Genomic DNA, 13190 nt, shown 5'->3' on the forward strand with positions numbered 1-13190 from the left:
TTAAGCCTTTTGGCATCCAAGGAGCTCGGATTTGTTAGCCCTACCAATTTTCTTCAAGGGAACATGTTTGCTTTGAATCCTCATTATCTCTTCCTTGAATGCCTCCCACTGATCTGGCACTGATTTACCTTCAAGTAGCTGTTTCCAGTCCACTTGAGCTAAATCACATCTCAGCTTAGTAAAATTATCTTTTTCCCAATTGAGAACTTTTATTCCTGGTCTATCTTTGTCCTCACAACTGCCCTAAATTTAACTGAACTATGATCACTTCCACCAAAGTGCTCTCCAACAGATACCCCTTCCACCTGCCAAGCTTCATTCCCTAAAATGAAGTCCAGAACCATCCCCTTTTTGGGCTTGCTACATCATACTGACTAAAAAGGTTCGCCTGAATGCATTTTTAAGACTTTTGCTCCCACTGTGCCTTTCACACTAATTCTATCCCAGTTAGTATTCGGATAGTTGAAATCCCCCACTATTACTGCCCGACTGTTTTTGCACTTCTGAGATTTGCCGACATATTTTCTCTTCTATCTCCCTCTAACTGTTTGGTCTATATTACACTCCCAGTAATCTGATCGCCTGTTTTTTTGTTCTTCAGTTCAACCCATATGGTCTTATTTGATGACTCTCTACCATATCATTCCTCCTCACAGCTAATTGTTTCTTTAATCAATATTGCAACATTCCCTCCTTTCTTTAATCGCCCTCTCTATCTCGTCCGAAAATCCTGTAACCAAGAATGTTGAGCTGCTATTCCTGCCCTTCTTTCAGCCATGTCTCAGTAATAGCAATAGTAGCATACTCCCATGTGTCAATCTGTGCTCCCAGCTCATCTGCCTCATTCCCTAGACTTCTTGCACTGAAATATATACCATTTAGCACTGCCAAACTCCCTTGTTGCCTATTTTCTAGCCTTTGTTTCCTCTGGCTTCCAAACACACTTACTGATTTCTGGTCTTCCATTTTCAACTTTTCTTCTCTCCCTTCTGAATCTACTCTCAGGTTCCTGTTCACTGCCAAACTAGTTTAAATCCTCCCCAACAGCATTAGCAAAACCTCTTGCAATAATATTGGTCCCTGTCCTAGTGAGGTACAACTCGCACAGCTTGTACAGCTCCCACCTCCACCAGATATGGTTCCAATGCCTCAGGAATCTAAAGCCTTCCTTCCTGCATCTTCTTTCTAGCCACGTATTCATCAGCTCTATCGTCATTTAGATTGGGGGCGGCTGTTTGAGGGGAAATCAACATCTGACATGTGGGAGTCTTTCAAACGTCAGTTGATTAGAATCCAGGACCAGCATGTTCCTGTGAGGAAGAAGGATAAGTTTGGCAAGTTTCGGGAACCTTGGATAACGTGGGATATTGTGAGCCTAGTCAAAAAGAAAAAGGAAGCATTCGTAAGGGCTGGAAGGCTAGGAACAGACAAATCCCTTGAGGAATATAAAGACAGTAGGAAGGAACTTAAGCAAGGCGTCAGGAGGGCTAAAAGGGGTCATGAAAAGTCATTGGCAAACAGGATTAAGGATAATCCCAAGGCTTTTTATACATATATAAAGAGCAAGAGGGTAACCAGGGAAAGGGTTGGCCCACTCAAGGACAGAGAAGGGAATCTATGTGTGGAGCCAGAGGAAATGGGCGAGGTACTAAATGAGTACTTTGCATCAGTATTCACCAAAGAGAAGGACTTGGTGGATGATGAGCCCAGGGAAGAGATAGTCTCAGTCATGTCATTATCAAAAAGGAGGAGGTGTTGGGTGTCTTGCAAAGCATTAAGGTAGATAAGTCCCCAGGGCCTGATGGGATCTACCCCAGAATACTAAGGGAGGAAAGGGAAGAAATTGCTGGGGCCTTGACAGAAATCTTTGCTTCCTCATTGGCTACAGGTGAGGTCCCAGAGGACTGGAGAATAGCCAATGTTGTTCCTTTGTTTAAGAAGGGTAGCAAGGATAATCCAGGAAATTATAGGCCGGTGAGCCTTACATCAGTGGTAGGGAAATTATTAGAGAGGATTCTTCGGGACAGGATTTACTCCCATTTGGAAACAAACTAACTTATTAGCGAGAGACAGCATGGTTTTGTGAAGGGGAGGTCGTGTCTCACTAATTTGATTGAGTTTTTTGAGGAAGTGACAAAGATGATTGATGAAGGAAGGGCAGTGGATGTTATCTATATGGACTTCAGTAAAGCCTTTGACAAGGTCCCTCATGGCAGACTGGTACAAAAGGTGAAGTCACACGGGATCAGAGGTGAGCTGGCAAGATGGATACAGAACTGGCTCGGTCATAGACGACAGAGGGTCGCAGTGGAAGGGTGCTTTTCCGAATGGAGGGATGTGACTAGTGGTGTTCCGCAGGGATCAGTGCTGGGATCTTTGCTCTTTGTAGTATATATAAATGATTTGGAGGAAAATGTAGCTGGTCTGATTAGTAAGTTTGCGGATGACACAAAGGTTGGCGGAGTTGCAGATAGTGATGAGGATTGTCAGAGGATACAGCAGGATATAGATCGGTTGGAGACTTGGGCGGAGAAATGGCAGATGGCGTTTATTACGGACAAATGTGAGGTAATGCATTTTGGAAGGTCTAATGCAGGTGGGAAGTATACAGTAAATGGCAGAACCCTTAGGAGTATTGACAGGCAGAGAGATCTGGGCGTACAGGCCCACAGGTCACTGAAAGTGGCAACGCAGGTGGATAAGGCAGTCAAGAAGGCATACGGCATGCTTGCCTTCATCAGTCGGGGCACAGAGTACAAAAATTGGCAAGTCATGCTGCAGCTGTACAGAACTTTAGTTAGGCCACACTTAGAATATTGCGTGCAATTCTGGTCGCCACACTACCAGAAGGACGTGGAGGCTTTGGAGAGGGTACAGAGGAGGTTTGCAAGGATGTTGCCTGGTCTGGAGGGCATTAGCTATGAGGAGAGGTTGGATAAACTTAGATTGTTTTCACTGGAACGACAGAGGTGGAGGGGAGACATGTTAGAGGTTTACAAAGTTATGAGCGGCATGGACAGAGTGGATAGTCAGAAGCTTTTTCCCAGGGTGGAAGAGTCAGTTACTAGGGGACATAAGTTTAAGGTGCGAGGGGCAAAGTTTGGAGGGGATGTGCGAGGCAGGTACGATAGCGACGTTTAAGAGGCATCTTGACAAATACATGAATAGGATGGGAATAGAGGGATACGGTCCCCGGAAGTGCAGAAGGTTTTAGTTTAGGCAGGCATCAAGTTCGGCGCATGCTTGGAGGGCCGAATGGCCTGTTCCTGTGCTGTTCTTTGTTCATATTTCTGTACTCACTAGCATATGGCACCGGGAGTAATCTGGAGATTACTCCCTTTGAGGTCCTGCTTCTCAATCCCCCTCCGAGCTCCCTAAACTCTGCCTTCAGGACGTCATCCCTCTTTCTGTCTATATCACTGCTGGCGACATGGACCACAACCTCTGGCTGATCACCCGCCCCCCTCAAATGTCCTGCAGCCAGTCAGTGACATCCTTGACCCTGGCACCAGGAAGGCAACATACCATCCTGGAGTCATGTCTGTGGCCACAGAAGCACTTGTCTGTTCCCCTCACTATCGAATCCCCTACCTCTATTCTTCTTCCACTCTTCTGCCCTAACCCCCCACAGCGTGCAGCTGATCCGCCCATGGTAGCGTGGACTTGGCTCTGCCTGCACTTCCCAGAGGAACCATCACTCTCAACTAGTATTCAGAACTGAATACTGTTTGGAGAGCGAGATGCACTCATGGGATCCCTGCCCTGCCTGCCTGGTCCTCCTCGTCCTTCTGGCAGTCAGCCATTCCCTCTTTGTTTGCATTTTTTCAAGCTGTGAGGTGACCATCTCCAGAAATGTGCTATCCACAAAGCTCTCAGCCTTGCAGATACCCCGCATTGATTCCAGCCACCGCTCAAGCTCCGATCCCTGGAGCTCAAGCAGCTCTAGCTGGTGACACTTCCTGCACCTGTGGTCATCCAGGGCACAAGAAATGTCTAGGATTTCTTGCATGGCACAGGATGTACAATCCACGAGGTTCCCTGACATGCTTTTACTTTCTAGACTATAATCTGGAAACATTTATGTGTAATGATAAACCCAGCAACTATAGGCCAGTGAGTTTAACCTCGGTGGTGGGAAAGCTTACAAAAATAATCATCTGAGACAAAATTAACAGTCACTTGGACCAGTGGAGATTCATTACGAAAAGCTGGTACAGATTTTTAAAAGGAAAATCATGTTTAACCAAATGTTGTTTTTTGATGAGGTAACAGAAAGGATTGATGAGGCTAATGTGACTGATGTGGTGCATAAGGACTTCCGAAGGGCTTGTTTTAGTGACTGGAAGCCAGTGTCCAGTGGCGTACTGCAGGGATCTGTGCTGGGTCCCCTATTGTTTGTCATTTATATAAATGGCACAGATGACTATGTGGGGGGTAGGATCAGTAAGTTCGCGGATGACACAAAGATTGGCCGAGTGGTTAACAGTGAGATGGAGTGTCTTAGGTTACAGGAAGATATAGACGGGATGGTCAAATGGGCAGAAAAGTGGCAGATGGAATTTAACGCTGAAAACTGTGAGGTGATACACTTTGGAAGGAGTAACGTGACATGGAAGTATTCAATGAATGGCCTGACACTGGGAAGTTCCGAGGAACAAAGGGACCTTGGCGTGTTTGTCCATCGATCTCTGAAGGCAGAAGGGCAAGTTAATAGGGTGGTGAAAAAGGCATATGGGACACTTGCCTTTATCAATCGAGGCATAGATTACAAAAGCAGGGAGGTCATGTTGGAGTTGTACAGAACTTTGGTAAGGCCACAGCTGGAGTACTGTGTGCAATTCTGGTCGCCACATTATAGGAAGGAAGTGATTGCATTGGAGGGGGTGTAGAGGCGATTCACCACGATGTTGCCTGGGATGGAACATTTAAGCTATGAAGAGGGGTTGGATAGGCTTGGGTTGTTTTCGCTGGAGCAGAGAAGACTGAGGGGTGACCTGATCGAGGTGTACAGATTATGAGGGGCATGTACAGGGTGGATAGGGAGCAGCTGTTCCCCTTAATTGAAGGGTCAGTTACAAGGGGTCACAAGTTTAAGGTGAGGGGCGGGAGGTTTAAGGGGGATTTGAGGAAGAACTTTTTTTACCCAGAGGGTGGTGACGGTCTAGAATGCCCTGCCTGGGAGGGTGGTAGAGGCAGGTTGCCTCACATCCTTTAAAAAGTACCTGGATGAGCACTTGGCACGTCATAACATTCAAGGCTATGGGCCAAGTGCTGGCAAATGGGATTAGGTAGACAGATCAGGTGTCTTTAATGCATTGGTGCAGACTCGATGGGCCAAAGGACCTCTTCTGCACTGTATTATTCCGTGATTCTGTAATTCTGTGATGTGATGATGTGTCACATAAAAGGCCTGCCAGCAAAGTTGAAGCCTGTGGAATAAAATGGATAATGGCATCATGGATACAAAAGTGGCTAATTTACAGCAAACAGAGAATAGCAGTGAACGGTTGTTTTTCAGATGGGAGGAAGGTATAAGTTGTGCTCCACAGGGGCCGGTAATAAGACCACTGTTTTTCTTGAGCTATATTAATGACTTGGACTTGGGTGTACAGGGAATAATTCCAAAATTTGCAGATGACACAAAACTTGGAAGTATTGTGAACCGTGAGGAAGATGTGATAGACTTCAAGAGGACACAGACAGGCTGGTGGAATGGGTGGACATGTGGCAGATGAAATTTAGTGCAAACCAGTGCGAAGTGATACATTGTGGTAGGAAGAACAAGGAGAGGCAAGATGAACTAAAGAGTACAATTCTGAAGGTGGTGCAGGAACATAGAGACTAGATTAGAGATACAGCACTGAAACAGGCCCTTCGGCCCACCGAGTCTGTGCCGAACATCAACCACCCATTTATACTAATCCTACACTAATCCCATATTCCTACCAAACATCCCCACCTGTCCCTATATTTCCCTACCACCTACCTATACTAGTGACAATTTATAATGGCCAATTTACCTATCAACCTGCAAGTCTTTTGGCTTGTGGGAGGAAACCGGAGCACCCGGAGAAAACCCACGCAGACACAGGGAGAACTTGCAAACTCCACACAGGCAGTACCCAGAATCGAACCCGGGTCCCTGGAGCTGTGAGGCTGCGGTGCTAACCACTGCGCCACTGTGCTGACCTTGGGGTATATGTGCAGAAATTATTGAAGGTGGCAGGACAGGTTGATAAAGTGGTTAAAAAGGCATATGGGACCCTGGGCTTTATAAATAGAGGCATAGAGTACAAAAGCGAAGAAATTACGATGAACCTTTATAAAACACTGGTTCTGCTTGAACTGGAGTATTGTGTCCAATTTTGGCCAGTGCACTTTAGGAAGGATGTGAAGACTTTCGAAGGGGTGCAGAAAAGATTTATGAGAATGGTTCCAGGGATGAGGGACTTCAGTCTGGACAGATTGGAGAGGCTAGGGTTGTTCTTCTCAGAAAAAGTGTTATGACTGAGGCGGGAGAAGTGCACAGTTTACTCTACTCCCATTTCTTCACAGGTCACAACATATATTTTAAATTTTCCCACTTACCGATACAGTCAATCATATACTCTATTTTTCCCAAAAAAGAACACACTAACCACGCTTCTTTAATGAACAAAATTATCAGTTCATTATAAAACAAGTCTAAACTAGTAACGAAGTAAAGCATAAAAACACAGATTGAAATTTTAAAGTCCCGTTTTTACCTTAGCCCCTCACACTCACACATACATACACCGGTTAACTGGAAAAATAAAAGGGATTTTTTGGTTCAGCGCTCCGTTACAGACAAAAAAAACCACTTGGGCTGATTTCTTCAAAATGAGCAAGTAAGCAGCAGATGAGATATGTCGTTCCAAAACTGGCACACAGTCTAGCCTCCGAGCACACGTAGACAGGTCACTGGGATCTTTCAGAACAGTTCTTTTCAGGCGGCGTTGAGAATTAATTTAGCAGGCTTTCTTCAAAGACAGGAGACGAGATGAATTGACACAGTGGATTTTTTAGGGTCCTTTAGAGATGCTGAAAAGTGATCTGGGTTGCAGTCTTCTCTCCTCCCTTCACTTCTTCAGCAGCAAGCTAACGACATCAGCCACTCATTTCAGAAGGTAAAACACACTGACACTACAACCAAAAGCTTGTGAATCTGCTACCCTCTCAGGTGCGCTCTGCTGCTCCCTGGGCTTGTCCAATCAAGGGATGTGACTGACATCTCTACCCACATCTTCCCCTGTTACCAGGGTTTCTGTTCTATTTTTAACTTGAGTCATGTGACAACCAGTAAACATTGTTGCCAAACTAGTTCTTTCAGTGCCCTCTTGAAAAAAAAAACTGGTCCCACATTTATTCAGTTTGATTATGAATTCCTTAAAAAAAATTTTAACAAAAAAACAGAATCACTTCCATAACAAAATGAAGATTGAGAGGAGATTTGATGGAGGTGTTCAAAATCATGAGCGACCTACATCGAGTAGATAGAGAGAAACTGTTCCCACTGGTGGAAGGGTGCAGAACCAGAGGACACAGATTTAAAGTGATTGGCAAAAGAACCAAAGGCAACATGAGGAACAACTTTTTTTGCGCAGTGAGTGTTTAGAATCTGGATTGCACTGCCTGAAAGGGTGGTGGAGGCAGATTCAATTATGACTTTCAAAAGGTAATTAGATAAGCAGCTGAAGGGGAAAAGTCTGCAGGGCTATGGGGAAAGGGCTAGGAGTAGGAAGAACTAAAGTACTCTTGCAGAGTGCCAGCACAGGCGCAACAGGCCAAATGGCTTCCTTCTGTGCTGTATCTATTCTAAGAGGAATCTAAAGTTATGGGGAGGAGGACACCTCACTCACTTGAGCTTTTCTGGGAACTCCTATCCACTTGAATTTTAACCTCCTGCATGGAATGCTCCTCTGGTGTTCAATCAGCCATCCATCTTATTAGAAAGACCAGTTATTGAACATCCAAGCAATTGTGCACAATATTAATCTTAATTAAAAATTGGACTTTTATTCTATATAATAGTTTTGATAACTTTTGGTCCATGATCCTTTCAAATCTCTCTCTCCGCTGTGGCTCCTCTTAAAGACAATACTCAAGCTGAGGTACAGTTTCATAGACAGCAATGGCACTCTAATTAGCCCTCACAGCCAATTAACCTTTCTCCATTTGTGATCATGTTTTGTTATGATACCCTGGTTGGCCCCTGCATTCTTTTAAGAGACAAAAGTTGGAGTGCTCCAGGCTGATGATTTAACGACTGCTTTCCTTTACTACAAACAATGGCATGCATTAGAATTGACCCTTCCTTCTATATCTAAAAAGGAAGGCAACATCATCACAAGAGAATTTAGGGTACATTTACCTCTGCTGTACCATCCAATATCAAGGAAACTTGGTGGGAAGGCCAAATGCAGCCCCCTGGCTCTGACCTAGATCTTCCAGCCCCAACGTCAACAAAGAAGGAGACCAGCTGCCCCTACCCTTTCTCACCACATCCAAACGATAATGGGGAGGTGTGGCCCAGAAACCTGCCTGAGTCCTTCTACTTCACCATTGACACCACCAACTTCAGGGATAGCCAAGAGAGGGGTGGTGGCACTTTCTCTGGCAGCTGCAGAAGGATCATTGATGTCCCTTTTTGGAGAGAGAAGGCTCAAGAGTGGACTTCTAGATCTTCTCAAGTACATAAATTGTAGATGGTTTTAGGTTCAAGTCCTGTCGTTGATTTTCAGAGCTCCTCTGGTTTTTTTCTGGTGCAGCACTGCCACATCTTCCTCCCCTAGTAGTTGCAAGTTCCTGATTGATCATGGTGATCCTGCTGTAAGTTGACCTTGAATTGATAAATAATGCTGACTCAGAAAGCAGGATGAGGGTCATGGTAGAGTCAGAGCAGCAAAGTCCCACCCTAATATTTGTACATTAGACTTATCAAGGGTTGTTCAGAGTATGTGAACAATGGAACATTACTGCCAAACAGCAGTGGGCCACCCTGCGATCACCATCACACCTTTGTTATGGCCTCAGTGCCAGTTTCATACCAGTGTAAAAATGGTGATATAAGCAGGGTTTTAGTGTCCCTGCCAAATATTAACAGAACTTATCACAGCAGAAATGTCAAGAATAAAGTGTCAGATGGCCTTATGACTGGAACAAACAGCAGGTTGCAATTTTCTATTGTGCGCGATTACTAATGCTTTATTGGGGGCCAGGGAGGTGAAGAGATTATTTTTTTAAAAAGCTATTTTGATGAAGTGCTCCTCTGTTTAGTTGCATGTTTGTAGAAGCTGGAGCTACGTAAACTGATGAGAATTTGTTTGGCAGTCTGCGCCAAGTATATTCTGCATTTTAGGAAATATTCCACATGGGAATAGAAAAAATAAATGCACTTTATCTCAGAGCAAATATGCCTCGGCATTTGTTGAGAGCCACATATAAAATTTAAATTCATTTTTCATTGCGTTGCCTACATCTCCACTCGCTTTATTAACGGAGCTTAGTACTCTGATTTAGGATTAATCCACTCATGAGGCAACAGTGCCAAGAACAGTCCTTTCCAAACCTCCAACCTGACAAAATTCAAGGAAGAAATATTTGCACATACAGGACTGCATGGGCTTTGAGAGCTGGATTGTCTGTTTTCATGGATCACGTGTCGCCCAAGGCTGTAGGTCTGGCTCCCATTGACTGGGTAACCCTTTGGGCCCCACGTCAGTCCTTCGATATATTATTTAACAGTATGCTCTTTCCTATCCAACCAAGCAAAAACACGAAGGAATCATCCAAGAAAAAGTCTCAGCACTAAAGTGAAACATTTCTATAAGAAAATGGTGTGTCTCATTAATGTGACAAAACAGACTTCCACTGAATGATAGAGACAGAACATCTATTTAAAAAAATTACACCTCAAAGTAGAACACCCCAAATTAGAACTTTAAAACGTTTAATTTTTCAGAAATTAGCAAGTGTACGTTTAAAGGATGTAAGCTATAGTAGCAGATTCACAGCTGGAGCACCTTCACTTACTGACAAAGCTTTCAGATACAATGCCACACTTCCCAAAAGAGCAACATTACTGTTTCTATGCATCACAGTGACAGAAGTACTTTCAACAAAACACCCTTGAACAATTATCAAATTAAAATGAAAGTTGTAGAAAACATTTCCTCTCAAAGAGGACAGGTAGAATGTGAAATTGTTCACCATTGTTTATGCAGAGTCCATGAATTATTTTAAAAGGAAATTAGTTAGTTGCTTTGAAAAGCATAATAAGTGGTCTGGGAACTGGCAGGAGTGTGAAATTGGACAGGATGGGTTAAGCAGCGGAATACAACAGTACATATATGATGGGCCAGGCCCATTTCTGTGCTGTAACATTTTATAAATCTAGAAGTAAAAAGCATTTTGAGCTATTTCCGAAATGTCAACAGGAAACTCAGATTATGATATATATTTTCCTCTGGTTTCCAACTTGAATATAAAAATGGAGAGTCATGATTTATGCTCACACCAGTTTTCAGTTTTAAAAAAAGCTGCTATATAAATACAAGTTCTTTCTTACGCACATTGGCAAATGGAGGAGAATACGCTAATATTTTTGTTTTCCATGACAAACGGAAAATCAGTGCACAAACAACAGTACTGATCTCATTACATGTGGTAATGGAAAATAATTAGTCTCAACTTTTCTTTAAATACTCTTTCAAAAGAAAAGTTGCAGCCTTTGCTAGGGTGAGTTGAATTTAATCAAGTTGAAAACGGAGTTCATGGCCTCTGCTAATAGGAATGTTAGTACAGGTTCAAGTCTGCTTCCTGTGCATCAGCAGCATGGAAGAAATGTGACCAGTCTGTGGAAACCAAAGGGCTCAGTTACTGAACTCAGGAAAGGCCAACCCTGAAATGGTTCTTTCATACAGAGGACATGCTAGAAGAGACCATTAGCAAGAAAGTCAACCAGGAATCGGGCGCAAACACTGAGGGAGAAAAAGGTTATAAAATGTAATCAAAAAACCTTCTGCGAGACACCTTCCACAAATAAAACAATGCAGGTTGTCACTCGTAAAGAAATGAGAACAATTTAATCTGTCAGACTGCTGGCTCCAGGCTAAGAGTTTATCAGCTTGCTGCTACTTTTTATAGCCTGTGGATGTGTTCTGCACTAATGCTGTACATGACAATATGCTCCACCATTGAAACACTACATCACTCAACCTCAACTTGAAACTCAACAAGGCTGTGTATTGTGCTTTATTACACAAATAAAACAATGTATCCGATTTGTTGTAGGCCAATTCAAAGGATACTCTAAGGATATTAGCAATATCTTCCCTTACCTCCAGATGTTCTAAAATGTATGGAGGGTTGGTCATACCAAGCCTCAGCATTGCTCCCTCAGGAATCACTTCCACAAGTTTCCAAAGCAGTGTTGGAAGGTCTGTCCCAATGTCTCTTCCATAAGCTCCTGTGTCTTCACTAGTCAGCCATATTTCACAGACACCTTCTGTTTGAGGGAAAAAAATGAAACAATTTAAAACCTTCAACATTCACGTTGTCCATGTTCATCTACAAAGTGCAGAGTTCAGTGCCTATTGGTATTTACCTCTCGTAACCAAGTTGTATCCCTTTAAATGTTCTTTATTTGTTATCCATCACTGGGGTACAGATGCATCACCAGTTTAAAGTGCGGCCTGGCCAGTTTAACTGAAGGTTCTAAGTGATGCAGAGCACTGGACTACAAATGATTAACTATTAAATCATTCAACCTATTTTTAAAATGTCGATTTTATAAGATTTTTAAAAAACACTTACACAAATATTTTAGTAATTGTTAAACTTTTGGAAGTTTTAAGAATAACCTGAAGTAAGCTTATTTGCAACAAAAAACACAAAAGAACCAATTTTATCACACTCGCTTGTTTAGAGAAAAATAGGTATTATTTGTACTTGTTAAAAATGACCTATGGGTACAAAAGTAATTGCTCACAAATTATTACTGCAACTAAATTTAAACTAAACTTAGCACATTTCCACACATAAATTGTTGCATTGTCTTACTGTTAGCATTAACCAACAAAACCAACTAAAAAGTTGAAAACTTCAACTACAATTTTTTATTCAACAATTCACAACTGGTGCAAACACCCAGCAATTTTTTTTTTTTTGACAAACATCATTGTTTTTCCACCTGAACAATGAACCAGTTTAACCTTATTTGGGTGGGGGATCATGATGGAAAATTACCCTCATGTTGTGAGGTGTTCTGTAAGGGAGGGCTGAGAATAGGATGGAAATTGCACTCCTGTGGAAAACAACACTGAATTCTTAAAGTGGACTAGTTGGAGATTCAAACCCCCTGTTGAGCTGAGGCTTTAAATTAAATCAAATGAAGAGGAAACAGCTGTAACAGTAAATCATCAACAGCCAAAAGCTCCTCAACTTTCATGAGAATATCAGCACGAATTAATGGCCAAACATGGGAATTAAAACAAAGCACTAAGCTTCACTAAACAGGACAGAACAATTAAAGAAGTACTTCACCAGAAGTGAAAGATTAAGCATCATATCATCATAGGTTGAACTACAACACTTTCACTCCCTACTGAATCTAACAAATGACTGGGATCCAACTAGCAATCATAAAAATGTTTTCTTAACTATCTTTTTACAAAACATAGCACGTGGATATTGCAACTGGGGAAGTTATATAGTGGGAAGGAGCCCAAATAGGCAATTACAGATTGCAGTATTGAAAGGAATATTGTCCTTGCATTTGAAAATAACCACTGACTTTACTTGTTTTTTCCTGTTTCTATTATTTACAACAACGTATCTGTGTTTAAATATTGAATGCAGATGATTGGAGACGGAGCCCAACAGTGCGAGGGAGCTGAATACCAAAAGCAACAGAAATCATTCATCCAAGGTGCTTCAACAATCCATCATTTCATCTGTGGTATGTTAGTACAGCTCCCTCACATCACTGCAATCCTCTCAGCTAATTCCCTGACAAAGCATTCAGATGTCAAGAGTTCAAAAATGAAACAGGGAGAAGACCTGTGAATCAAACAGAGATGAAACTTGGGAAAACATTGGTAAAAAGATCAGGGATTAAAATCTAAAATAGTCACATAGATGGAAATTACACAAATATTTAACGGCCCGTA

The 13190-nt window shown here is 42.5% G+C and overlaps 1 protein-coding gene across 3 annotated transcripts in view; it reads right to left on the minus strand.

Annotated features, from left to right (window-relative positions):
* Nucleotides 1–13190, minus strand: part of cdkal1 (CDK5 regulatory subunit associated protein 1-like 1) — a 1149347-nt gene that overhangs the window by 529015 nt on the left and 607142 nt on the right. For all 3 annotated transcript variants that reach the window (XM_068056978.1, XM_068056983.1, XM_068056992.1), the window contains exon 9: nucleotides 11361–11527. In XM_068056978.1, coding sequence (XP_067913079.1) covers nucleotides 11361–11527 — 167 coding nt within the window. The remainder of the gene's footprint in view (nucleotides 1–11360; nucleotides 11528–13190) is intronic.

This window comes from Heterodontus francisci, chromosome 2 (assembly GCF_036365525.1).
Source record: "Heterodontus francisci isolate sHetFra1 chromosome 2, sHetFra1.hap1, whole genome shotgun sequence".
NCBI lineage: Eukaryota > Metazoa > Chordata > Chondrichthyes > Heterodontiformes > Heterodontidae > Heterodontus > Heterodontus francisci.